General features: G+C 41.5%; 1 protein-coding gene across 1 annotated transcript; it reads left to right on the top strand.

Moving 5' to 3' along the window:
- The first annotated feature begins 2,437 nt into the window (after positions 1–2,437).
- LOC128097897 (arylacetamide deacetylase-like 4) lies at positions 2,438–14,702 on the top strand. Its single transcript, XM_052718765.1, has 4 exons — positions 2,438–2,605; positions 10,811–11,027; positions 11,715–11,778; positions 13,928–14,702. The coding sequence occupies exons 1-4, from the start codon at positions 2,438–2,440 to the stop codon at positions 14,700–14,702; spliced, it is 1,224 nt and encodes a 407-aa protein (XP_052574725.1).
- The last annotated feature ends 12,951 nt before the right edge of the window (positions 14,703–27,653 follow it).

Genomic DNA, 27,653 nt, shown 5'->3' with positions numbered 1-27,653 from the left:
GAAATTCCAAATAGATAATTTTGTGCTCTGCCTTAAGGCTCTCGACAAACCAGAGTAGAGCAACCCCAAATTTAGTAGATAAAAATAAAAGTATTAAGACCAGAAGAGAAATTAATGAAATAGCAACAAATAAAATACAAAAAAATCAATAAAACAAAATGTGGATTTTCTTTTGTAAAGATAAATAGGGTTGATTAACCCTTATCAAACTAATCCAGGGAAAGAGAACAGAAATCAATAACGCTTAAAACCAAAAGAGAGCCATCATGACAGATATTTTTAAAAAATTCAGAAAATCATTAGTGCTGTCCTTAAAATACCATATCCCACTAAATTGGAAATGATAAGATAAATTGATGAATTCTATAGGCATATTATTTATCAAAATTAAACAAAAAAGATAAACAATTTAAATCTATGATAAGCATCGAGACTGATGCAGAAAGAAAAATATTTCCCAATAGAAACAGTTCTGGCCCAGGTGGATTCACTGTGCAAATCTACCAACCCGTCAAAGGAGAACTAACATCAACGCCTTTCAAACTACTTCATAAACTAAGAAAGGAAAAAATACAGCTTATTAGTTACTTCTCTGTTGCTGTGATGAAACAACATGACCAAGGCAACTTATTAAAGAAAGAATTTATCTAGACTTATGGTTCCAGAGGGTCAGTCATGGTGGGGAGGAGTGGCAGCAGGCAGCTGGCATGGTGGCAGAGGCAGGATGCTGAGGGCCCACATCTTGAACTGTAGTCAGGAAGTAGAAAGAGCAAACTGGAAATGGTGCAAGTCTTTAAACTCTCAAAGCTTGCTTCCAGTGACATACCTCCTTCAACAAGGCTGTACCTTCTAAACCTCCTCAAGAGTTCCACCAACTGGGGACCAAGTGTTCACATACCCAAGCCTGCAGATGGGTGCATTCTCATTCAAAACACTACAACTTCCGAACTCTTTTTATGAAGTTAGTATTATTCTGATGACAAAACTTGATAAAAACACACACAGTCAAATTATATATACCAATTTTTGGGAGAAAGGTGACATTTCTATTGTTGAGATGGAATATTGAAGTTACCCACTGTTTATATATTGGGGTTAATATGTAACTTTACATTTAGTAATATTTGTTTTATGAAGTTGGGGGTAGCTGTGCTTAGTGAGTATGTTTAGAATTGTAATATCCTATTCATGAGTTGTTCTCTTAGTCAGGAAGAAGTGACCATTATGTCTTATGGCCAGTTTGGGTTCCAGTACATTTTGTCATAGTGTAGTGGTAGTGAAGCCTTCTTGTTTCTTAGTTCCATTTGCTTGGAATAATTTTTCCATCATACCACCCTAAGATATTTGTTTATTTTCTATGGCTAGGTGTGTTTTTCTTGAGGGATCAAATAGACCGATTCTATGTTTTTCTCTTTAAAAATCAGTTACTATATTGTGTGTTTATGATGTGTCTCTGAGTGTGACGTGTAGATGCCACAGTGTGCTTGTGGACATCAGAAGATGACTTTCAGGAATTGGGTCTTGTTGTCTTGTTGAGACAGGGTCTCTCTTGTTTCTGCCATGCTGAGTACTCCAGGAGAGTTGGCCCATGAGCTTCTGGATGACTTTCTCTGCTTCTGATTTCATGATAGGAGTGACAGTTTTTCACATGCGTGCCACTGTATTTGGCTTCTTTATTTGGTACCAGGGATTGCTCTCAGGTTTATAGGCTTGTGTAACTATCGTCTTACCTGCTGAAGTCACTTCACCATCCTGGATAATTTTTTAAAATTACTTTTATTTACACGTGCATGTGTGTGCATGCTGCAATGCACGTATGAAAGTCAGAGGACAAGTTTCAGGACTTGAGTCTCTCTTTTCATCATATGAGTCTAGGGGACTGAACTCAGGTTGTCAGCCTTCACCTCAAGTGCCTTTCCCTGTTAAACCTTCTCATCAATCCTAAGTGGATGGTTTTTAACCAGAAAATTGTCTGCAAACCTCTGCATCCTAGGTTGGAGTATTGAATAGTGGGAAGGTAGTACACCAAGGAGTTGGGAATAAGATGTGCGTTGCCCATCCTAGATAGGCTCTGGTGTGGAAGAGGACACTTCTCACGTGATACAGTTGAAGGGTTAGGACATTAAGACATACCAGACCTCTTCCTGGTATCCTCTGTTGCTGAGATACATAAGAGTCTCACAATGCTATGGGAAATCTACCTCTCACATCTACCTTGGTGGACCAGATGTGATTTCCTGTTTTTCTTGTTCCTCAGTAAATAAGTTCCTCTGTTCTCTTTGACTTGTTTATGTGGCTATCCAGGTTACAGGTCACTTCACAAGCATCCTTGAAGCAGTGACCTGGAAGACGCAGTGTATAAGACCAGGTTAGCTGTTTCTCTCACAGCTTTTGAAGTTAGTTTATCAGGACAGCAGCTCCTAAGGATCTCGGGACCATGGCTGTCCTGTGGCTGCTGCTGCTAGTGGGGCTGCCCACGTTCTTACTGGGACTCTTTATATGGGCTGTGGTTAAGCATATTCTCACAGCAAAAGTTCCTTCCTCCTTACAGCATCCAATCAAGTTCAGGTTTTTGCATTGTCTGATGCTCTTCATAATGGCCTTGGTGAGTTTGCTCTTGGGGGCACCATGGATTGGGGATGCTGTTTGTATCTTACTCTTTCTTTTTTCATTTCCCTCTCCTCTTCCTAGATTCCCACTAGACAGAATCTGAGGAACCTCCTATGTTTCCTCTTTCTTCCCCGCCCCTCCTTTATTTCTTCTCACTCATTTCCCCTTTCTTTCCCTCCTCATTTTTCTTTTCCCTTTGAGATAAGTCCAGCATGGCCTTGAGCCCACTGCTTCTGCCTCCCAAGGGCTGGAATTACAGGCTGTGCCACCACACTTGTCTACTGGGCTCTTTTCTGGGCGTTGCAAATGAATTCATATGGAGCTGCTGCCCACCAAGGGCTCATCGTCTGAGAGGTTCTACCAACAACCGTCAGTCACAACTCCCTCCTTCTGTTCTTCCCATGTGCCTGTCTCTAGGTGCTTTTGGCATTAATGTGAGAAATCCTGAGGCCTGAGATTAACTTGTTCAACTCTGTCCTGAGCACAGGGCAGGTATTGTTTGCAGACCAAATCATGCGTGCGATAGTCCCTCAGCCTTTCAGCCCGGCTGCCCTGGACAGCTGAGCTCTGTGCCAGGTTTAGGGCTCGAGATTGGGGTCAGGGGTTAGCACCTGTCAATGAGTGTATCACATATGAAAAGAATATGGGAATCAGGCAATTTGAAAAAGCCCTGATGCTCCTATATTGGGAGGTTACTTGATAGTGGCCAGTTAATGGTTATTAGCCCAGGGGACTGTTAAGAGGGAAGAGGTGGGGAGGAAAGGGGTGAGAAGCACTCCACCAGACTGTCTGATGAGCATTTCTGCTCTGCTTTCACGGGCTGGGAGGGCCTCTTGTTTAACCTGTGTCTCAGAATCCTCATGGGACAATGGCATCTTTCTCATCAGGTAGGTGAAAGCATTAGATTTCAGGCCATATGTCTTTAGAGGCTCTGGTAAGTGGTAAAAATGTATGTTCCTGTGCTGTTGGGATTTTTTTTTTTGAGGAAAAATGGAGCATTGGAGAAATAAGCAAGACTAAGAATTTCAGGCTAGGCTACTATAGCTAAAGCTTTCCTGTGTCCTGCCTGGCTGGCGGTCAGGACAAATCTCTCACCCACCAGACCCGTAGTCTCTCAGACCCAAGTAAACACACAGAGGCTTATATTAATTATGAACTGTATGGCCATTAGCTTAGGCTTATTACTGACTAGCTCTTACACTTAAATTAACCCATAATTCTTATCTATATTTAGCCATGTGGCTTGGTACCTTTTCTCAGTTCTGCCTTCACATCTTGCTTCCTCTGTGTCTCGCTGGTGACTCCTGACTCTGCTGTCCTTTTCCCAGCATTCTCCTCTTCTGCTGGCCCCACCTATACTTCCTGCCTGGCTACTGGCCAATCAGCATTTTATTAAACCAATGTACAAGGGCATTATCCCACAGCAGGCTAGAGTCCCAGCACCGCAAATGAGGACCTTGGACCTCCAAATACCCCCAGACACCTGGATCTTTCTAACCATTAGTGTTTCTCTTTAACAATAGGCCCCAATTCTCTGAATTTTGATGATATTGTAAGAGCCAGAGGACAGGTTGCTTGTTGCAAGATAGTGTCTTCTAGACACAATGGGGAAGCTGCACCCATGAAATCTCAGCTATGGCTGAGATATGACTCCCTAAAAAAGACCTGCATAGTGACAATACTAGTTGCCATGCCAATGTGGATGAGGGAAATTTCACAAGGCCTCAACCTTAGATGAAGAGCTACAGGTAATTGTTGCTTGAATATTAAATTGTCTTATAATAAAAAGAAACCTGGAGCCAGATATTGGGGTAAATGCTGAAAGATCAGAGAGACAAAGGAACAAGTCACTGGAGAAACTTCTCACCAATACTGAATCTTCAGGCCAAATCGAAGGTGAGATCCTATCTCCACAAATCTTCTGACTGAAAGCCTCTGAGTCCTCCACTGAAAAGGATTCTAGTTCCTGTCTCCTCATGCCTTATATGCCTTTCTCCACCCAGCCATTTCACTTTCTTCCTAGTGCTGGGATTAATGGTGTGTGTGCTTCTCAAACACTGGCAGCAAAGGCATGAGATCTCAAGTGTTGGGATTAAAAGCATATGACTTCCAAGTAAAGGTGTATGCCACCACTGCCTGGCTCTGTTTCTCTCCTAGACAGAATCCATGTAGTCTAGGGTGGCTTTGAACTCACAGAGATCCAGATGGATCTCTATCTCCTGAGTGCTAAGATTAAAGGTGTGTGCCACCACTGCCTAGCCTCTATGTTTAATCTAGTGGCTGGCTCTGTCCTCTGATCCTCAGGCAAGCTTTATTTGATACACAGTATATCACCACAGGTAATCAGTGGCTTCATAGACAGGGAGAATAAGTTTTCTCCAGGGCAAGCTCTGTGATAAGTAATCTATTCCCAAGTGGTAAGCCCTAACACATGTTCATAACAGCAATACTAAATGGACCCAGTAGGGTTTATATATGCATGTGCCGTGTGTGTGTGTGTGTGTGTGTGTGTGTGTGTGTGTGTGTGTGTATTACAATAATAAGAAGAGGTCACGGATTTGAAAGAGAGTGATGAGGAACAGGGAATGGAGTAGAGAGAGGGGGGCAGAAATGATATAAATGATATAAATACAGTACTCATGTATAAAATTCTCCAAAATTTAAATAAAAAACCAAAAATAACCCCTAAGCTAAACATTCACAGTTGACAGCTGAAAAAGATTTTCACAGAAGATGCAATGATGATCTAGGATTGGTTCTGCAGGATGTGCTCCACATAGGAGGACCCTGCCTCTTCTATTCAGCCCAAAGCCCCTGGGGAATGCTTGTAGAAGAATGGTCTTGTTAAATAAGAAACACAGAGCCAATGCAGAGATGAAAGCCCAAGAGGTCAGAGCTAAGAGCCTTACCCTTCACTGCTGCTGCAGTCCTCTTCAGCAAGAGAGCTACTTCCTGTCTGTTTGTCTTTTTTATAGACTTTCTGTTCTGCCTTCTCATTGGTTGTAAACCCAACCATATGACCTCCTGTAGCTGGAGAGTTTTCTATCCAGGTCCTGCCAAGCCCCAACAGTCTGACAGCCCACTTATAAAATAAACACACAGACGCTTATATTATTTAAACTGTTTGGCCTAATGGCTCAGGCTTCTAGCTATCTAGTTCTGACATCTTAAATTAATCCATTTCTGTAAATCTATACCTTGCCACATGACTCGTGGCTTACCAGCATCTTCACATGCTGCTTGTCATGGCGGCAGCTGGCAGTGTCTCCCTCCACCTTCCTGTTCTCTCAATTCTCCTCTCTGTTAGACCCATCTATACTTCCTGCCTGACTACTGGCCAATCAGTGTTTTATTTATTGACCAATCAGAGCAACACATTTGACATACAGATCATCCCACAGCAACCTCCTCATCACTGCCTGTGTGTACAGACCTCCAGGTCTTCTATGGTTGGTGTTGAGATTAAAGGTGTGTGTCTCCATGCTGGCTGTATCCTTGAACACACAAGGGATCCGCCTAGCTCTGCCTCCCAAGAGCTGGGATTAAAGGCATGCACCACCCCGCCCAGCTTCTGCTATGGCTTGCTATTAGCTCTGACCCCCAGGCAACTTTATTTATTAACATACAAATAAAATCACATTTCAGTACAATTAAAATATCACCATACATGCTGTCCAAGAGGGAGGTGCACAAGAAGAAATCCAGGTGTGTTAATGTACTGAAGATGTAGATGAGGAAGAAATAAGAGGTTTAAGGAGAAGAAAGACATCTGGAAAAATTCTACAGTTCTCAAATCAGAGCCTACTCTTGCTCTCAGAAAAACATGAGTTTGAGTGCCAGATGCAAGAAAAATTAGCTTTGTAGTCTCCATTTTTTTTTTACCTTTTTCTTGTTTCTGGAAAATGAAGTGCACAATGGAGACTTTTTAGACCAGGCATGGTGCAGGCTTGTGACCCCAGTGCTTGTGTGCAGAAAAGAGAAGATAATGAGTTAAGGTCAGCCATAGCTATGTAATGAGTATGAGAATAGCCTGGGCCACATGAGATCCTGTATCAAAGAGACAAAAACAGAAAGAAAGAAGGGAGGAGGTGTTTCTAGGAGCACTGTGTAGTCAGAAGATGAGTAAATAAACAAAGCATTGAAATCAAGCTGCACAAAGCTGGATGTGAAGGACTCTGTCAAACACCACTACTAGTGTCTTACAAGTCCCTAGAGACAGAGTCAGCATTCCCCAAAGTTGTCATTGATTTGAAGGTTGCTGTGAATGGATCCAGCCCTACTACAAGATGTAAAGCATTGGATGATGCAGTTCAGAGCTGGAGCCTTTGTCCAGCATGTGTGACACAGTAGGCTTTCATCCATCACTAACATATACATAATATATGCATATATCTACACACACACACACACACACACACACACACACACACGAGAGAGAGAGAGAGAGAGAGAGAGAGAGAGAGAGAGAGAGAGAGAGAGAGGTAAGAAACAAGATTGGTTTTAAAGACCATTTTCTAAGAATGTTTCAGTATCTCCTGAGATACTGTGTATTTGTAATTCAATAATGACACAGTTATATTGATATTTATAATCTTACTTGGTACTCCATCCCTGCCCTAGTTCCAAGCCATGGAAGATGTCCATTAAAAACAAAACAATATACATTTATGACCTATGTCATAGCTTTGGAGAACATGAAGTTTAGAAAGCTATACTGTGACACTACACAAACTTCCTGAATAAGGTTTTATTATTCTAGAGGCAGAGACTAAGAATCCACTGGTGTTGTTGGTTGTTTTGCTCTTTTGGGGAGCCCACCATCCAGCTCCCAAATTAATCACACACAGAGGCTTGTTTCTTGCCAATTTTTCTTAACTTTAAATTATTCCATCTACCTTTTGCTTCTGGGCTTTTTCCTTTCCTTACTTCTGTAGTCTTACTTTCACTCTTACTCCATGGCAGGCTGTGTGGTTGGGTGGCTGGCCCCTTTATTTTCTTGGTGCTAGATCTCTTTTGCTCTTTCTTGTCTCATTCTTTAACTCCTTCTATTTATTCTTTCTGCCTGCCAGCCCCTCCTGTTCTTTCTCCTGCCTTGCTATTGGCGGTTCAGCTTTTTATTAGGCCAAATACTCCACAGCATAAACAAGTGTAACACATCTTAAAATAATATTCCACAACAACTGGGATGTAATCATTCCCACCAGAGACCTCTGGTTTGGTGGAAGGGAGATGTGCAGATGTTCATATACTTATAATAAAGTTTCAGGTGATTCCTATGGAAGTCTGATAGTACAGTGAAGGCCTCAGAGGGAGAAGCAGTTATTCCTACAAGAAAGGGTGGCTTTTTCAAGAATATGATCCCCAAACTTGGATACTTAAGTCATTTGAAGCCATCTGCCTGGGCCATGTAAAAGAGTCTCTCAGGGAAAGATAGGTGGATAGATGAGACACAGGATATGGGGAACACATGCAGAGATGGAGCTAACCTGGGCCAGGGAGAAGCAAATTAATGTTAAGGTATTCAGAGCTGAGCTGCTGCTGGTCCTGGTGGAATTAGCTGAGAGCATGGGTTTGGGAACTAGGTCACCTTTGTGTTGTAGGCTGACTCATTGTCTTCCAATTCCAGTAGGAAAACAACCATTTGAGTCCCCTATTGGGAAGTCTGCCCATGAAGGAAATACTTTGGGGCACCCTGCTGGACTCTGGACTAAAACAAATTCATTCAGCCAGAAGCTAGGGCTTGTCCTCTGGGACTTATCAGTAAGACCTTCTACAAGGTCTACTGATTCCCTACCTCCTCCTTAGGTCACATCCATGAACATCAGTTTCTCATTTGCAAACAAGGGAGGTTGGAGCTCTATGACAATGCCTGGTGTTTTCCAGGTAGCTGGCAGTAGGTATCAGACTTGAAATCATGCCTGTTTTATTTCAACCCCAAACTCTTTCCAGTTCATCAGTTACATCATATTGAACAACTCTGAACATGACATTTAAACATTGACATGCCTTAGTTTCCCATTCTGTCACAGAGCAAATTCTTGTGACTTAGAAGAGTCAAGCAAGTTGCTAATTGAAACTACCTAGGCTGGTACTGACACATTATAGGTAGCTGGTAAGTGTTAGATGCTATAACCTTTGTTGTTAGCTCACCATGCTGTTTTCCATATGACAAAGAAATATCCTGAGCATGAAGTCCTTAGAGGATACAAGCCAGTGACTGTGATGCATTTAGCACATACACTGTGAGACCCTGCAATGTTTCCTGAAATATGGCTACAGTTTATAATAGCAAATATTAGAATAAACATATTAGCTTAAAATCATATTGGAATGGCCAATGAATTAGCTCATTGGGCAAAAGCTCTTGCCATGAAACCTGATGAACTGAGTTTAATTCCTGAGACCTGCTGGGGATATCGCTCTGTATGCTGTGAATGTGTTGCTCTGATTGGTTAAGAAATAAAATGCTGATTGGCTAGTAGCCAGGCAGGAAGTATAGGCAGGACAAACAGAGAAGAGAATTCTGGGAACAGGAAGGCTGAGTCAGGAGTCACCAGCCAGACACAGAGGAAACAAGATGTAAAGGCAAAACTGCAAAAAGCCACCAAGCCACGTGGCTAAACATAAATAAAAATTATGGGTTAATTTAAGTGTAAGAGCCAGTCAATAGTTAGCCTGAGCTAATGGCCGAACAGTTTTAAATAACATTAGCCTGCATATGTTTATTTGGGTCTGAGTCACTACAGGACCAGCAGGTGAGAGAGATTTGTCCTGACCATGGCCCAGGTGGGACACAGAAAAAAATCAGTTACAGAGACCCACATGGTGGAAGGAGAGGACTGACTTTAAACTGTCCTCTGACAGCTTTACATGAGCATTACCCCTCTCCCCCAATAAATAAATGAAAACAGACAAGAAAAAAACATTTGGGCAATGTGTAGGGGCCTTTCATCCGTGCTGTGGATCCCATATCACATCCCTAATTTATCATGTTACTTCTTTCTCCTAATGACATACACAGGCTAAGGGTCCTCTATAACCCAAAACTGTGGGTTACATTGAGTTTTGACACTGCTGGAAAACTGTCTTTAGCATCTCAGGTTGGGTACAGTCATTCAGAGAGCAAAAGACAGTCAATGTTCTGGTTTCCTTTCTGTTGCTATGATGAAACCCTCTGACCATAAATTATTTAGGGGAGGAAAGGATTTATTTCAGGTCACTGTTGATCATTGAAGTCAGGTGAAGAACTCAAACAGGAATTTGAAGTAGAAACCATGGAGAAACACTGCTTGATGGCTTGTGCAAAAGCTCACGCTTATCTAGCTTTCTAATATAGCCACGACCATCTGGCCAGGGAATGACGATACCTATAGTGGACTGAACCATCCTACATCAATTAACAATCAAGACAATCCCACACAGTTATCTCCTCAGGACAATCTGATCTTGCAATGTATCAGGTGAATCTATTCTCAGGCAACTCTTGGATGTGTCAGTTGACAGCTAACTGGGACACAGAGGTTAGTGTTATTGTCTGGGACACTACTCAGCTTTGTCCCTCTGAATGACTGTTTGCCACTCAGCCCTAAACTGGTTTTCCTTCAGGCAAAGTCTTATTTGTTTTCTGATGCTCTAACAGTACCATGGGTCAGGTGATTTACAGACAACAGAAGGTAGTTTGTCTTATAGGGGTTGTTTGGAAACCCAAAAACAAGGTGTCATCAATGGGCCTTCTTTGCATCATCCCTCAGCAGAAAGACAAGTGTGTCTATGTTCATAAGACAGAAAATACCAGCCAAACTCACTCCTCAGGAGACTATGTGAGAGGTAATGATTCCTTTCCCTCCATCGTGGACTTAATCCACACATGGGGATGCCATGCCATCACCACTTAAATGGTTCATCTTTTAACACTGAAAATGTCAAGGACATTTCCACATGAGTTTAAAAGGAAAGAAATACTTGGGTCCCAGCAACATCATCATCCAGTGAGGGCCTTTTAGAAAAAAAAGCATGAACTGCCTTCCTCATATGAAAGAGTACAAAGCCAGTTGTATGGCCATGAGACCGCTGCACATGTATGAGGCAAGTGAGAAATGGTGAATATGTCTAAACACTGCTAAGTGGCTGCATCATCTACCTTTCTATCCTATAATCCCCTACCCTCACCTTCTCATTCTCATTCCCTTTCCTCCAACAGGGGAATATACTAGAGAAACTGAGAATTTGTGCTTCACTTCACTTCATTCAGTTTATTTGTGATGTAGGGGTCGTAAAGAATGACCCTGCCTTGGTGGTAACCAATATGCATTTTGGGTCAATCCCTGTGAGACTGTTCCAGCCCAAAGCGGTGTCCTCCAAACCTCGGAGAGGCATCATCTTCTACCATGGAGGGGGTGCCATCTTTGGTAGCCTTGGTAAGTAGCTTCCAAGTGGGATGAGAGGGGAAGGTCCCCATGATGGGTAGAGTCTTGCACACATTCCCATGAGGACCTCTTGGGGAAAGTCAAAAGAAGTGGAAGTTAGAACTTCTGTTAGAGAATGTAGATGCAAATATTGGGGCTCACATCAGCCAGTGGGGTTGTTCCCATGGCAATATTTTCTATATTAGTCTATGTCCAGGTTGGGACAGCAATGTCTGAGTGGGGATATTCTGGCACTGAATGTGACTCCCTCTCTTTCCCACTTACAGCACTGGTTATTCCTATCTTTTCACAATGGCCACATATTCACATGCATCCCAAGCTCAACTGGATCACTATTGTGAAAACCTACTCGTTTCCAACCCTGCTTCCCTGAAGTGGTGGACTGGCTCCACTCTCCATCTTTCCATTTAGTTTTCTCTCCCTCAGAGAAGGGTCCTTAAAAACACACTTGAGAACCCATCACTGCTACACTTCAGCCTTTCCCCTGCACCTTAATGTCTCTCCCATTTGGTCATCTTTGCCTTTCCTTGCTCTTGATAGACTGAAGCACTTGGAATTCTCTGGACTTCAGAGAGGGAATGTCAGCCACGTCCACTATGATAGCTTCTGTTCTTAGAGCTGTGGTGGAAAGTGCTGTCTTCTCATCACATGTGTTCAACTCTGGACCTTCTCTTGCAGACATGTACCATAGCCTGTGCAATTTCCTGGCCCGGGAGACAGACTCAGTGTTGCTATCAGTTGGGTGAGTGGCCTGAGAGTCCTGAGACAGTTGATGACTTTTCCATACGAGGCAGCATTTGTAGTGTAGGGTTTTTTTTTTGGTTTTGTTTGTTTGTTTGCTTGCTTGTTTGTTTAACAAACTAGAGATCTAACTAGAGATTACCAAAAGGAGCCCAGAGATGCTGATTCTCTTGTACATGGTCCCACATACATGGACACACCATGTTCAAAACAACAGAAGCCTGGAAAGATGCCCCTGACTTTGGAGTACATGAATGAGATGTAGCAAAGTGAATATGAGATTAGAGAGCACCACGTCCATCTGGAGAATCACTTAGTCATACAGTCCCACAAAACCCCCAAGTTAAACAACCACAGCATGTATGCAGAGGACCTAGTACAGATCCACGCAGGCTCCATGATTGCAGCTTCAGTCTCTGTGAGCCCCTGTGAGCTCACTTTGTTGATTCCGTGAGCTGTGTTTTCTTGGTGTCTTCAAGACCCCTGGCTCTTACAATCCTTCCTCCCCCTCTCTGTGGGTTCCTGAGTTCTGCCTAATGTTTGACTGTGGGTCTCTGCAACTTCTCCCATCAGCTGCTGGAGGAAGCCTCTCTGATGATGATTGGGCTAGGCTCTGATCTATGAGTATAGCAGAGTATCATTAGGAATAATTTCATTGATGTTTTTTGCTAGTCATGTTTGGTTCTACCCTAGGTCTCTGAGCCATCCACCTTCTAGTTCCAGGCAGTGTCAGGCATGGGCCCCTTCTCATGGCTTGGGCCTCAAATTAGGTCAGTCATTCACACAATGACTTTTAAAGTCCAAAATTCTAAAGGTTTCCTCAAAAAACAATGTAGTTGGAATTTTCACAGCAACAACCCTAACTCTTGGTACCAGCTCCACATTAATTACTTTTCTGTTGCTTTAATAGAAACTCTCTGACCACAAACAATTTAAGGAAGAGAGCATTTATTTTGGTTTATGCTTCCTAAGGGTCAGAGTCTATAAGGGCAGGAGAGGGAGATATGGTAGCAGGAAGCTGGCAGAATGCATCTCAACTGTAAATGGAAAAGAGAGAAAGCAAAACCAGGAAGCAGGGTGAAGCTATAGACTCTTAAAGCCAGCCTCCAATAACATACTTCCTTTAGCAAGGTCACATCTCCTAACAGTTATAATCTTCCCAAACAACACCACCAACTGAGACCAAGTGTTTCAATATGTGAGTCCATATGACATTTCTCATTCAACTCTCATATATAGTTTTTAAAAAAGTATATATGTTCCAGTCTTAGCAAACCTTCATGAAAATGAATAATTATATTCACAAGACTCATTACATTGTTCCTCTTTTACCAGTCCAAAGGGTCCCTCCTTTGGGCTATTAAGGTCAGGGCCTCTCCTTTGGCTTTGATGAAAAGTGGCAGAGAAAGTCTGATGCAAGATGTTTGAAACAGTGCTGGCTGGGTTACAACCGCAAGAGCTAGCGTTGTGAGTTAGTGGCAAGTGTCTGCAGTTGTTGTGTGTGTGGTGTGTGTGTGATGTTCAAAGTGCCCAGTATAGGCACAGAGCGGTTCAGCTGACTGTTTGACTATTAGTCACTTCTTCATGGTAACCAAGGCAACCAGGAAGAATCTAAGACCTCTTAAGTAAGAAGTAAAACTACCCCCACTATCATACTTTAAACTTAACTGCAGGAAAATAAACAGCGGAAGGAATGTTTATGAACAGACCTTAGTATTAGCATCAATATCAATTTGAACTATAGTTTTAACAGTGATCAACATATGCTCAGTACATCAGGAGAGGTGTCCCCCAAAGCTATGCCAGTAGAAGTAGCAGTAGTTCCAAATGACTTTTCTGTGTCTTTGGTGGTTAATTGCTTCTAAAGGCAACATCTTTGAACTTGCGTTATCCTCTGTATGGTTCACTGATGATCCGTAGGTCAGTGAGAAACATGGTGTGGGTGGGAATGGAGAATCCTGGCCTCCATGACTCTGGGTATGTTCCTTAAGTCCATGTAAGAAAAATGAGGGTTTGCTGTGCTTGCTTATTAGGAACACTCTGAGGATTGAGTCAGGCTTGGTCCCTTTGAGAGTAGAAGATGGTGAATGAAATGGCCTCTAGCTCCTCCTTTGTAAATAGGCTTGCTGTGCTTGCCCTTTTCTCCTTAGGTACCGAAAGCTTCCTGACTACCATCACCCTGTCATTTTCAAGGATTGCCTGAATGCCACCATCCAGTTCCTGAAGAACCTGGAAACCTACGGGGTGGACCCCTCTCGGGTGGTACTCTGTGGAGAGAGTATTGGAGCTTGGGCTGTGGCCACTGTCATCCAGGTCTTGGTCAGTAGCCCTAGTCTCCCCCAGGTCCGGGCTCAAGTCCTGATTACTCCAATAATCCAGGCCATTAATTTATGCTTACCATCTCATCAGCAGAATAAAAACGTCCCTTTTCTTACTAGAGACATGATGATTATGGCTTTGTGTAAATACCTGGCCATTGACCTCTCTTGGAAAGATGCCATATCGACAGGTGCCATTGTACCTCTGGACAAATGGAAGAAGTACAGGAAATGGCTCAGCTCTGACAACATCCCCAGAAGGTTCTGGAGTCAAGACCCACAACCTGAGTTTCTTGGATGTTTTAATGAGGCTGCCTATCTAGAAACAAAACACATTTTCGATATAGGAATTTCACCTATCTTAGCAGATGATAAGACCATTGCTCAACTTCCTGAGGTATTCATTGTGAGCTGTGAAAATGACATCCTCCGGGATGATGCCTTGCTCTACAAAAAGCGCTTTGAAGACCAGGGAGTCCCTGTGACCTGGTACCATGTGGAGGATGGCTTTCACGGATGCCTAACATTGTTTGATTGGAAGTTTTTATCTTTCCCCTGCTCCAAGAAAATAGTAAACACTGTCGCTAGTTACATAAAGAACATATGATAGTTACCTTGATCTCTGAGTGTAATGAAATAAAAATTTTCTGTGCTGTGGAGTTTACTGAGTTTTGTTTTGTTCTGGGAGGATATGCTTATATCATGCAGAGTCTAAGAGAGCAGGAAGAAGTGGAAAGCAAAGAACTGGTAGTGTTATAGTAAAGAAAACCCAGTGTATTGCTTCTAATGTTAATCATTCAGTGTTATATCTTACAATACCATCTGCTACTGCCATTCAGGTGACATAAACATCGAAGTGAGGAAATATGTCTGGGACTTTTGTGTAATCCTTTTGTTAGGAGATTTCCATTTTTGCAAAAGCAACTAATAAAAGATTAAAGATACTAAGATCAAAATAAAAATAAAACTCAATGTATATAGTTAAATGTGAGAATTGTGCAGAAACAGAATACCACATTTTCAATAATGCCAGAAGAGAACTACCCCTGAATGTAATTTAAACAGAAATTCTAACATAGCATAATCAAGAATTTAAGGCTTCTCATAATAGATATTAATTTAGCCATGACTTTTTGAGTTTTTGATAAATCAGAGATATAATTATTGAGATTTAATTTTGGGGTAAATTTCTCCTGAAAGTCCTCCTTTCCCCTCTCCTGTGCTTCTTTTTAAGAATTTTAAATCGTCTACCCTCCCTCATTCTCCCATGTACATACATGTTATACACACACACACACACACACACACACACACACACACACACACACACACGTATATGTATATGTATATATGCCATATAGGAAAGAGAACATGGTTTTTGTCTTTTGGATCCTGGTTTAACTCACTTAATATTATATTTTCCACTTATAACCATTCAATTTTTTTACCATTCTATTTTCCTTGATGTGTGAATAAAAGTCCATCATGTAAGGCTGGTGAGATGGCTTAAAGGGTAAAGGCACTTGCCACCAAGCATAATAACCTGAGTTTGATTCCATGGACCCACATGGTGGAAGAAGAAAACCAACTCCTTCAAATGTCTTCTGACCTCTATATGTGTGCTATGGCAGGTATCCCGCCCCCAGACACACAATAAAGAAATAAGGTAATAAAAACATTCCATTGTGATGTGTACCACACTTTCATTATCCATTCATTTATTTATAGGCATCTTGCCTGATGCCATTTCTGTGATGCTATGAATAGAGCAGTTATTACTTGGAGGTGCAGGTACCTCTGTAGGCATATATGGAGTCTTTTGGGTAGATGCCCAGGAGTGGTGTATCTGGGTCATTTGGAAATTTTGTTTTAAACTTACAGGGAAACCTTCACACTGATTTCTTTCATGGCTGCACCAGTTTCGACTCCTACTGGCAGTGAGTATTCTTGATCTTTCACACCCTCTTGGGTATTTGTTATTGAAAAAAAAGATTTTTGTTGATAGTCATTCTTGCAAGAGTAAGATGGAATCTTAGCATGATTTAACTTTCCTGTTTCTGATTGCTCCCGATGTTGAACACCTACACAATTATTTGTTGTCCTTTTGTATTTTCTCCTTGAAGAATTCTAGTTTAAGCTCCCCAGCCCATTAAAAAAATGTTTCCTTGTTTAGTTTTTTTAAAGTTCTTTGTATTTCCTAGAAATTTATCCTTTATCAAATTTACATTTTACAGTTATATCATTTGACAAAGATTTTCTCCCTCTCTGTAGGTGGCCTTTTTATTTGATTAACAGTTTCTTTTGCTATATACCAGCATTCTAATTGCAGGAGGTTCTCTTTCTTGATAATTGGCCTTCCTTCCTGAGCAATTGTTTTCCTATTGATAAGTCATTTCCTATGCCTGCATCTTGAAGACAAAGTAGCTGCAGATACATGGGTTCATGTCTAAGTCATCTAGTCTGTTCCCTGGATCTTCCTGTCTGTTTTTGTGTCAGTATAACACTGTTTTTTATTATTATAGTTCTTTTTTATATACTTATAAAAATCATACTGAGAAAGAAATCATAGAAACACTCCCATTCACAACAGTCTCAAAAAATATCTAGGAATAAATCCAACCAAGAATGTGAAAAATCTTTACAATGAAAACTTTAAGTTTCTGAAGATAGAGATTGAGGAAAACACTAGGAGATAGACCTCTCACACTCATGGATTGGTAGAATTAATATTGTAAAAATGATCATCCTACCAAAAGCAAGTTACAGATTCAATGCAATCCCAAGCAAAAATCTCCATGACACTCTTCACGAAACAGAATAAGCCATCTTAAGATTCATATGGAACCACAAAAAACCCCAGATTGCAAAGGAACTCTAAGTAAAAGAAAAAGATTGGAGGGATTAATATACCAGATTTCAAGTTACATTGTATTACAGAGTTATAGTAATAAAAGAGTATGTTATTGGCAAAAACCAGACAGATTGATCAATAGAACAAAATAGAAAACCCATTCATGAGTGTCATCTACAGCCATCTACTTTTGCCAAATATGCCAAAAATATTCACAAAATGAAAAATGGCATCTTTAACAAATGGTGCTTGAAAACTGGATGTCCACATATAGAAGAATGAACCATATCTAACAACATGTAAAAATTCAACTCCAACAGATCAAAGGTCTTATGTGAAACTGACCTGAAACATTAAATGCTGACACTTCTAGATTAAAGCATAGGCAGGACAGTAGGCATAGTGCCCTACAAAGTGTAGTTGCAGAAAAGGAGTTTCTGAAGAGGACTCCATTTGCTCAGTAATTAAGACCAACCATTGACAAATGAGATCTTACAAAACTAAAAAGCTTCTGCACAGCAATGGATAATCAATTGAGTGAAGAGGAAGCCCATTGAGTGGAAAGAATCGGTGCCAGGTATCCATCCAATAGAGGATTAGTGTCTGGCATGTATAAAGAACTCTCTATTTATTTTTTGGCTAGATGAGCTGTCTATTGATAAAAGTAGAGTTCTGGAGTCTTCCACTGTCCTTAAGCTGGGTTAATTTGTGATTATTTTTTTACCTCTAGCAGAATATTTGTTATGAAATTAGGGTGCTCATATTGTGTGTGTATATGTTTAGGATTATAATGTACTCTTTTTTTTTTTTTTTTTTGGTTTTTCGAGACAGGGTTTCTCTGTGTAGCTTTGCGCCTTTCCTGGGACTCACTTGTTAGTCCAGGCTGGCCTCGAACTCACAGAGATCCGCCTGGCTCTGCCTCCCGAGTGCTGGGATTAAAGGCGTGCGCCACCACCGCCCGGCTATAATGTACTCTTGATGGATTGTTTCCCAAATCAGTATGAAATAAGTTTATTTATGTCTTCTGACTAGATTTGGTGTAAAGTTAACTTTGTCAGCTGTTAGAACATCAATTTCTGTTGCTTCGTAGTTTGCTTGCTTGAAATATGCTTTGACATCCTTTTGTCTGTACTTTATGGTGCATTTATTGGAGACAATGGCTAGATATATCATTCATTTTAATCCAAACTGTTCTTCTGTGTCATTTGAATGAGGGGATTGAGACCATAAGTATTTACAGTTATTATTGAAAGATGTGGGTCTCAAGGACCTAGGCCACAAGGCCCAACCCATGCCCCCCCCACGCATCACTGCCCCAGTTTCAAGCCAGTAGGGAAGCCTCCTGCAGGCAGGCCTTCCCACCAACACCCCCTATCAAACCCCACAATCTACAATACCCACTCCCTCCCCCAAACCCACCCATCCCCCTGCAACCTCAGGAGCTTCCTGAGACACAGAATCCTCCAGCTCTAATTGGATCAAGACATAAGTGACTCTTCTAGCCAGAGAGTTCTGTCTCTAAGACCTAGGTCCTAGGGCCTAACCCATGCCCCCCAACCCATTACTGCCTCAGTTATAGGCCAGCAGGGAAGACTCCTGTGGGCAGGCCTCCCCACCTACACTGCCCATCAGACACTGCAATCTACAAAACCCACTTCCTCCTCCAAACCCACCCATTCCTCCTTTGACCTCAGCAGCATCCTGAGACATAAAATCTGCCAGCTCTGATTGGACCAAGAGCTCTGATTGGATCAAGATTGACCCCTGAGACACAGACACAGCCAGCACAGATTGGACCAAGAGCAGTTCCCTCAGGCACAGACACCTCCTGCACTGATTGGAGGAAGAGATGGGTAGATGCCAGTGCAAGAATATATACAACAACATAAAGAGCAATATGACACCTCCAGAACCTACCAGTTATACAACAGTAAGACCTGAATATCACAATGTAGAAGAAGCAGAAGAAAACAGCCTTAAAAACAACTTTATGAAGATGATAAAGGTCTTTAAAGAGGAAATGCAAAAGTCCCTTAAAGAAATGGAGGAAAGTAAAAACTCAAGTCCAAGTGATCAAAGACCTCAACATAAATCCAGTTACACTGAACTTGATAGAAGAGAAATTAGGAATGCATCGGCACAGGAGACCACTTCCTAACTATAACACCAGTAGCTCTCAGACACTGAGAGCAACAATTAATAAACTGGGCCACCTGAAACTGAGAAGCTTTTGTAGAGCAAAGGACACATTCAATAAGACAAAATGACAGCCTACAGAATGGGAAAAGATCTTCACCAACCCCACATCTGACAGAGGGTTGATCTCCAAAATATATAAAGAACTCAAAAAGCTAGACTTCAAAATACTGAACAATCCAATTAAAAAATGGGCTACAGAGCTAAACAGAGAATTCTCAGCAGAAAAATCTCAAATGGCTGAAAGGCATTTAAGGAATTGCTCAACATCCTTAGTCATTAGGGAAACGCAAATCAAAACAACTCTGAGATACCATCTTACACCTGTCAGAATGGCTAAGATCAAAAACACTGAAGACAGGTTATGTTGGAGAGGATGTGGAGCAAGGGGAACACTCCTACACTGTTGGTGGAAATGCAAACTTGTATAGCCACTTTGGAAATCAGTATGGCAGTTTCTCAGAAAATTGGGAATAAGTCTTCCTCAAGACCCAGCTATACCACTCTTGGGCATATACCCAAGGAATGCTCAATCTTACCACAAGGACACATGCTCAACTCTGTTCACAGCAGCATTATTTGTAATAGCCAGAACCTGGAAATAACCTAGATGCCCCTCAACTGAAGAATGGATAAAGAAAATGTGGCACATATACACAATGGAGTACTACTCAGCAGAGAAAAACAATGACATCATGAAATTTGCAGGCAAATGGATGGAACTAGAAAATATCATCTTGAGTGAGGTAACTCAGACTCAGAAGGACAAACATAGTATGTACTCACTCATAAGTGGATACTAGATGTGAGGGAAGGGATGGTCAGACTGCAACCCACAACTCCAGAGAGGCTAGCTAACAGGAAAAGACCCTAGGAGGGACACATGGATGACCCTGTGAAGGACAAGTAGATAAGTTCTACATGAGTGGACTGAGTGTGGGGGGTGACAGAGGGCGAGTAGTGGGGGATGAGAACATAGGGAAATGGGAGGGTCAAGCTGGAACAGGGACAGAGTGGGAGGGCAGGGAGGAAGGTACTATGATAGACGAGGACATCATGGGAATAGAAAGAGACAGAGTGCTGGGGGAGGCTCTCAGGAATCCACAAGGATGACCCCACCTTGGTCTGCTGGCAGTGGTCCAGAGGGTGCCTGGACTGGTCTACTCTGGTGACTGGTCTAGTGAATAACCTAGCTGTCATCATAGAGCCTTTGTCCAGTGACTGATGGAGGCAGATGCAGAGATCCACGGCCAGGCACCAGGCTGACCTCCAGGAATCCAATTGATGATAGAGAGGAGGGATTCTGCAGGCAAGGAACATTGAGATCATGATGGGAGGACGTGCAGAGATGACTGGCCACACTAGTGGAAGCCCATGAACTGTGGACTGGTGGCTGTGAAGCCCCCATGGGACTGGACTAGGCCCTCTAGATACGGAAGAGGGTTGTTTGGCTTGAACTGTTTTGGGGACACCCAGGCAGAGGGATTGGGATCTGTCCCTGGTACATGGGCAGGCTTCTGGGAATCCAGTGACTGTGGTGTGATGCCTTGCACAGCCTTGGTGCAGTGGGAAGGGGCTTGGACCTGCCTATGCTCAGTGTGCCGGGCTCTGCTGACTCCCCATGGGAGACCTTGATTTGGGGGATGTGGGGATGCAGGGTGGCTTGGGAGAGAGGGCTGGGGGTGGGAAGAGGGAGGAGGGGGGATCTGTGGGTGATATGTGAAGTGAGTAGAAAATTTCTTAATAAAGAAAAATGAAAAAAAAAGAAATGGAGGAAAAGACAAATAAAAAATGGGAGGAAATCAATAAATCCCTTAAAGAAAGCCAAGGAAACAAACAAACAAAAAGCAATCAAACAGGTGAAGTAAACAGTTCAAGACCTGAAAATTGAAATAGAAGCAGTGAAGAAGACACAAACAGAAGAAATGCTGGAAATGGAAAATCTGAGTAAATGAACAGGAACTACAGATGCAAGCATAACCAACAGAATACAAGAGATGGAAGAGAGAATCTCTGGTGTAGAAGATACAGTAGAGGAAATAGGTTTGTAAGTCCAAGAAAACACTAAAGCCAAAAAAGTCATAACATAAAACATCCAGAAAATCTAGGACACCATGAAAAGAATACCAGCTCAAAGGCACAGAAAATATATTCAACAAAATCATAGAAGAAAACCTTCCCAACCTAAAGAAGAAAATGCCTATGAAGACACAAGAAGCATACAGAACACCAAATAGACTAGATTCCCCCCAAAAAGTCCCCTTGCCACATAATAATCAAACCACTAAACATATAGAATAAAGAAATAATATTAAGAGCTGCAAAGGAAAAGGGCCAAGTGACTTATAAAGGCAAACCCATCAGAATAACACCCAAGTTCTCAATGGAGACTCTGAAAGACAGAAGGTCCTGGACAGATGTTATGCAGACACTAAGAGACCATGGATGCCAGCCCAAACTACTATATCCAGCAAAACTTTCAATTACTGTAGACAGAGCACAAAAGATATTCCAAGACAAAAACCAGATTTAAACAATACCTATCCACAAATCCAGCCCTACAGAAAGCACTAGAAGGAAAACGCCAACCTAAGGAAGTTATATGCACCCATGAAAACACAGGCAATAGACAATCCCACAGCAGCAAATCCCAAAGAAGGGAAATACACACACACTACCACCAAAAAGTAACAGGAATTAACAATCACTAGTCATTAATATCCCTTAATATCAATGGACTCAGTTTGCCTACAAAAAGACACAGGCTAACAGACTGGATATGAAAACAGGATCCATCCTTCTGTTGCATACAAGAAACACACCTTAACTTCAAAGACAGACACTACCTCAGAGTAAAAGGTTGGGAAAAGTCTTTCTAATCAAATGGACTTAAGAAGCAAGCTGGTGTAGCTATACTAATATCTAGCAAAATAGACTTCACACTAAAATCAATCAAAAGAAATCAGAAAGGACATTACATATTTGTCACAGGAAAAATCCATCAAGATAAAGTCTCAATTCTGAACATTTGTACCCCAAATACAAGGGCACCCACATATCTAAAAGAAACATTACGAAAGCTTAAACTGCACATCAGACTCCACATACTAATAGTGGGAGACTTCAACACCCTGCTTTCACCAATGGACAGGTCTGCCAGACAGAAACTTAGAGAAATAAGGGATCTAAAAATGTGATGACTCAAACGGACTTAAAAGATATCTACAGAACATTCCACCCTAAAACAACAGAACATACCTTCTTCTCAGCACCCCATGGAACCTTCTCTAAAATTACCACATACTCAGTCACAAAGCAAATCTCAACAGATACAAAAAATTTGGAATAACCTCCTTATTTTATCAGACCACCATGGCTTAGAGTTAGAATTCAACAACAACATAAATTACAGAAAGCCTACAAACTCATGGAAACTGAACAATGCTCAACTGAATCACCAATGGGTCAAGGAAGAAATAAACAAAGAAATGAAAGACTTCCTAGAATTCAATGAAAATGAATGTACAACATACCCAAACTTATGGGACACTATGAAAGCAGTGCTAAGAGGAAAATTCATAGCACTAAATGCCCACATAAAGAAATTGGAGAAATCTCACACTAGTGACTTAACAGCACACCTGAAAGCTCTAGAACAAAAAGAAGCAAACTCACCCAGGAGGAGTATATGGCAGGAAATAATCAAATTGAGGGCTGAAATCAATAAAATAGAAACAAAGAGAATACAAAGAATCAATGAAACAAAGAATTGGTTCTTTGAGAAAATCAAGAAGATAGACAAACCCTTATCTAAACTAACCAAAAACCACAAAGAGAATATCCAAATTGACAAAATCAGAAATGAAAAGGGAGACATAACAACAGACAATATGAGGAAATTCAGAGAATCATCAGGTCATACTTCAAAAACTTGTATTCCTCAAAATTGAAAAAAATCTAAAAGAAATGGACAATTTTCTGGATAGGTACCACATGCCAAAATTAAATCAAGACCAGATAAACAATTTAAATAGACCTATAACGCCTAAGGAAATAGAAGCAGTTATTAAAAGTGTCCCAACCAAAAAAAAAAAAAAAAAAGCCCAGGACCAGATGATTTCAGCACAGAATTCTACCAGAATTTCAAAGAAGAGCTAATACCAATACTCTCCAAATAGTTCCACACAATAGGAACAGAGAGAACACTGCCCAAAGCTTTTTATGAGGCTACAGTTACCCTGATACACAAATCACACAAAGATGCAACAAAGAAAGAGAGTTACAGACCAATCTCCCTCATGAACATTGATGTAAAAATACTCAATAAAACACTGGCAAACAAACATGGTATGTACTCACTCATAGGTAGATACTAGATATAAAGCAAAGGATGACTAGACTGCTACTCACAACTCCAGGGAGGCTACCTAATAAAGAGGACCCTAACAAAGTCACAGGGATCGCCCAACGACAGAGAAATGGATGAGATCTACTTGAGCAAACTGGATGTGGAGGGGGGTAATGAAGGGCTAGGGTAAGGGGAAAGAGAGCTTAGGGGAGTGGGAGATCCCAGTTGGATCAAGAACAGAGAGGGAGAACAAGGAAAGAGAGATCATGATAAATGAAGACCCCATGGGAATAGGCAGAAGCAAAGTACTAGAGAGGTCCCCAGAAATTCACAAAGATACCTCCACAATAGACTACTGGCAATAGTCGAGAGAAAGCCTGAACTGACCTACTCTGGTGATCAGATGGCCAAACACCCTAATTGTCATGGTAGAACTCTCATCCAATGACTGATGGAAGCGGATTCAGAGATCCACGGCCAGGCTCCAGGTAGAGCTCTGGGAGCCCAATTGGCAGAGAGAGAGGAGGGATTGTATGAGTGAGAGATGCTGAGATCATGATTGGAAAAAGCACAGGGACAAATAGCCAAACTAGTGGAAACACATGAACTATGAACCAATAGCTGAGGGGCCCCATGGAACTGGATCAGGCCCTCTGGATAAGTGAGACAGTTGATTAGCTTGAACTGTTTGGGAGGCACCCAGGCAGTGGGACCTGGACCTGTCCTTAGTGCATGAGCTGGCTTTTTTGAGCCTGGGGCTTATGCTGGGACACTTTGCTCAGCCTGGGTGAAGGGAAGAGGAGACAGGACCTGCCTCAACTGAATCTACCAGGCTGAGCTGAATCCCCAGGGGAGTCCTTGCCCTGGAGGAGATGGGAATGGGGGATGGATTAGGGGGAGAGTGGGGGGGGTCAGGAGGAGGGAAGACAGAGGAATCTGTGGCTGTTATGTAAAATTAAATTAATTATAAAATTAAAAAAGAGAAATATAAATACCAACTCAGCCACTAAAAACAAAAACAAAAACAAACCCTCAATAAAATACTGGCAAACCTAATCCAAGAACGCATCAAAAAATCATCCACCATGATCAAGTAGGTTCATCCCAGAGATGCATGGATAACTCAACATATGAAAATCTGTCAATGTAATCTACCCTATAAACAAACTGAAAGAAAAAACTACATGGTCATCTCATTAGATGCTGAAAAAGCCTTTGACAAAATCCAACAGTCCTTCATGATGAAGGTCTTGGAAAGATCAGGGCCACAAGGAACATACCTAAACATAATAAAGGCAATTTACAGCAAGCCAACAGCCAACCTCAAACTAAATGGTAAGAAACTCAAAGCAATTCCACTAAAAGCAGGAACAAGACAAGGATGCCCACTCTTCCCATATCTATTCAATATAGTACTCAAAGTTCTAGCTAGAGCAATAAGACAACAAAAGGAGATAAAGGGGATGCAAATTGGAAAGGAAGAAGTCAAACTTTCACTGTTTACAAATAATATGATAGTATATATAAGTGACCACAAAAATTCTACCAGGGAACTCCTACAGCTGATAAAAAAAATCTTTAGTAAAGTGTTAGGGTACAAGATTAACTCAAAAAATTCAGTAGCTGTCCTATATACAAATGATAAACAGGACAAGAAAGAAATAAAAGAAACATCACTCTTTATAATAGCCACAAATAATATAAAATACCTTGGGGTAATTCCAATTAATCAAGTGAAAGACCTGTATGACAAGAACTTTAAGTTTTTGAAGAAATAAATTGAAGGAGATACCAGAAAATGGAAATATCTCCCATTCTCATGGATAGGTAGAACCAACATAATAAAAATGATTCAGTGCAATCCCAATCAAAATCCCAACACAATTTTTCACAGACCTCAAAAGAACAATACTCCACTTTATATGGAAAAACAAAAAACCCAGGATAGGTAAAACAATCTTATACAATAAAGCAACTCCTGAAGGCATTGCCAACCCTGAACTCAAGTTGTACTATAGAGCTATAATAATAAAAACAGCTTGGTATTGGCATAAAAACTGTCATGTGGACCAACGGAATCAAATTGAAGACCCTAACATTAATCCACACACATATGAACACCTGATTCTTTAAAAAGAAGCCAAAACTGTACAATGAAAATAAGAAAGCATCTTCAACAAATGGTACTGTCATAACTGGATGTCAACATGTAGAAGACTGCAAATGGATCCATATCTATCACCATGCACAAAACTCAAGTCTAAGTGGATCAAAAACCTCAACATAAAATCAGTTATACTGAACCTGATAGAAGAGAAAGTACGAAGTAGTATTGAACGCGTTGGCACAGGAGACTATTTCCTAAATATAACACCAGTAGTACAGACACTGAGAGCAACAATTAATAAATGTGACCTCCTGAAACTGAGAATCTTCTATAAGGCAAAGGACACAGTAAGTAAGACAAAAAGGCAGCCTACAGAATGGGAAAAGATCTTCATCAGGCCCGCATCTGTCAGAGGGCTGATCTCCAAAATAAATAAAGAATTCAAGAAACTAGACATCAAAATACTGAACAATCCAATTAAAAAATGGGCTATAGAGCTAAACAGAGAATTCTCAACAAAAGAATCACAAATGACCTAAAGACATTTAAGGAATTGCTCAACATCCTTAGTCATCAGGGAAATGCAAATCAAAATGACCCTGAGATATCATCTTACACCTGTCAAAATATCTAAGATCAAAAACTCTGATAACAGCTTATGTTGGAAAAGATATGGAGCAAAGGGAATACTCCTCCACTGTTGGTGAGAGTGCAACCTTCTACAGCCACTTTGGAAATCCGTATGGCAGTTTCTCAGAAAATTGGAAATCATTCTACCTCAAGACCCAATGATACTACTCTTGGGCATATACCCAAGGAATGTTCCATCATACCACAAGGACACATGCTCAACTATGTTCATAGCAATGTTATTCATAATAGCCAGAATCTGGAAACACCCTAGATACCCCTCAACTGAAGAATGAATAAAGAAAATGTGGTACATATACACAATGGATTACTACTCAGCAATAAAAAACAATGACATCATGAAATTTGTAGGCAAATGTATGGAACTAGAAAATACCCTAAGGGAGGTAACCTAGACTCAGAAAGACAAACATGGTATGTACTCACTCATAAGTAGATACCAGATGTAAAGCAAGGGAAAACCAGACTACAACCCACAGCTCCAGAGAAGCTAGCTATCAAGGAGGACCCTAAGAGGGATGCATGAATCACCCTGGGAAGGGGATAGAGACTAGATCTCCTGTGTAAACTGAGGGTGAATGGGGACATTAGAGGGCAGGGGATGGAGGATGAGAACATAAGGGAATAGGATCGTCAAGCTGTAACAGGGACAGAATGGAAGAGCGATGAAAGAGATATCTTTATAGAAAGAGACATCATGGGGATGAAATCATAGGGAGAAATCTGGTGCTAGGGAAGTTCCCAGGAATCCACAAGGATGACCCCAGCTTAGACTACTGGCAATAGTGGAGAGGATACTTGAGCTGACCTACCCCGGTAATCAGATTTGTGAATACTCTGTCATTATAGAGCCTTCATCAAATAACTGATGGAAGCAGATGCAGAGATCCACAGGCAATCACCAGGCCAGCACCAGGAGTCCAGTCGAAGGGAGAGAAGAGGGATTCTATAAGCAAGGGGCATCAAGATCATGATGGGGAAATCTACAGAGACAACTGAACCAAGCTAGTGGGAACTTACGAACTTTAGATCAACAGCTGTGGAAACTGCATAGGACTGGATTAGGCTCTCTGCATAAGTGAGACAGTTGTGTAGCTTGGTCTACTTAAGGGGCCCCTGGCACTGGGATCAGGCTCTATCCCTGGTGCATTAGCTGGCTTTTTGTAGCCCATTACCTATGGTGGGACACCTTGCACAGCCTTAATGCAGTGGGGAGGGGCCTAGACCTGCCTCAACTGAATGTACCAGGTTTTGCTGACTCCTCATGGGAGGCCTTACCTTTTCGAAGGAGGGGATGTGGGGGTGGGTTGGGAGGAAGGCTAGTGTGGGGGAATCAGGAGAAGGGATGAGAGGGGGGATCTGTGGTTGGTATATAAAATGAATTAAAAAAATTTTAATAAATAAA

The sequence above is a fragment of the Peromyscus californicus genome, unplaced genomic scaffold (genome assembly GCF_007827085.1).
Source record: "Peromyscus californicus insignis strain IS unplaced genomic scaffold, ASM782708v3 Scaffold_5__1_contigs__length_169319896, whole genome shotgun sequence".
NCBI classification, from domain to species: domain Eukaryota; kingdom Metazoa; phylum Chordata; class Mammalia; order Rodentia; family Cricetidae; genus Peromyscus; species Peromyscus californicus.
The sequence above is the reverse complement of the archived record's forward strand: the minus strand, read 5'-3'. Positions and strand labels throughout refer to the sequence as shown.

Excerpts from the sequence above, each read along its gene's own strand:
- LOC128097897 (XM_052718765.1), top strand. The coding sequence starts at position 2,438 with ATGGCTGTCCTGTGGCTGCTGCTGCTAGTGGGGCTGCCCACGTTCTTA. Across the intron at positions 11,028-11,714 it reads TGCCATCTTTGGTAGCCTTG|ACATGTACCATAGCCTGTGC; the intron begins GTAAGTAGCTTC and ends CTTCTCTTGCAG. Across the intron at positions 11,779-13,927 it reads TCAGTGTTGCTATCAGTTGG|GTACCGAAAGCTTCCTGACT; the intron begins GTGAGTGGCCTG and ends TTTTCTCCTTAG.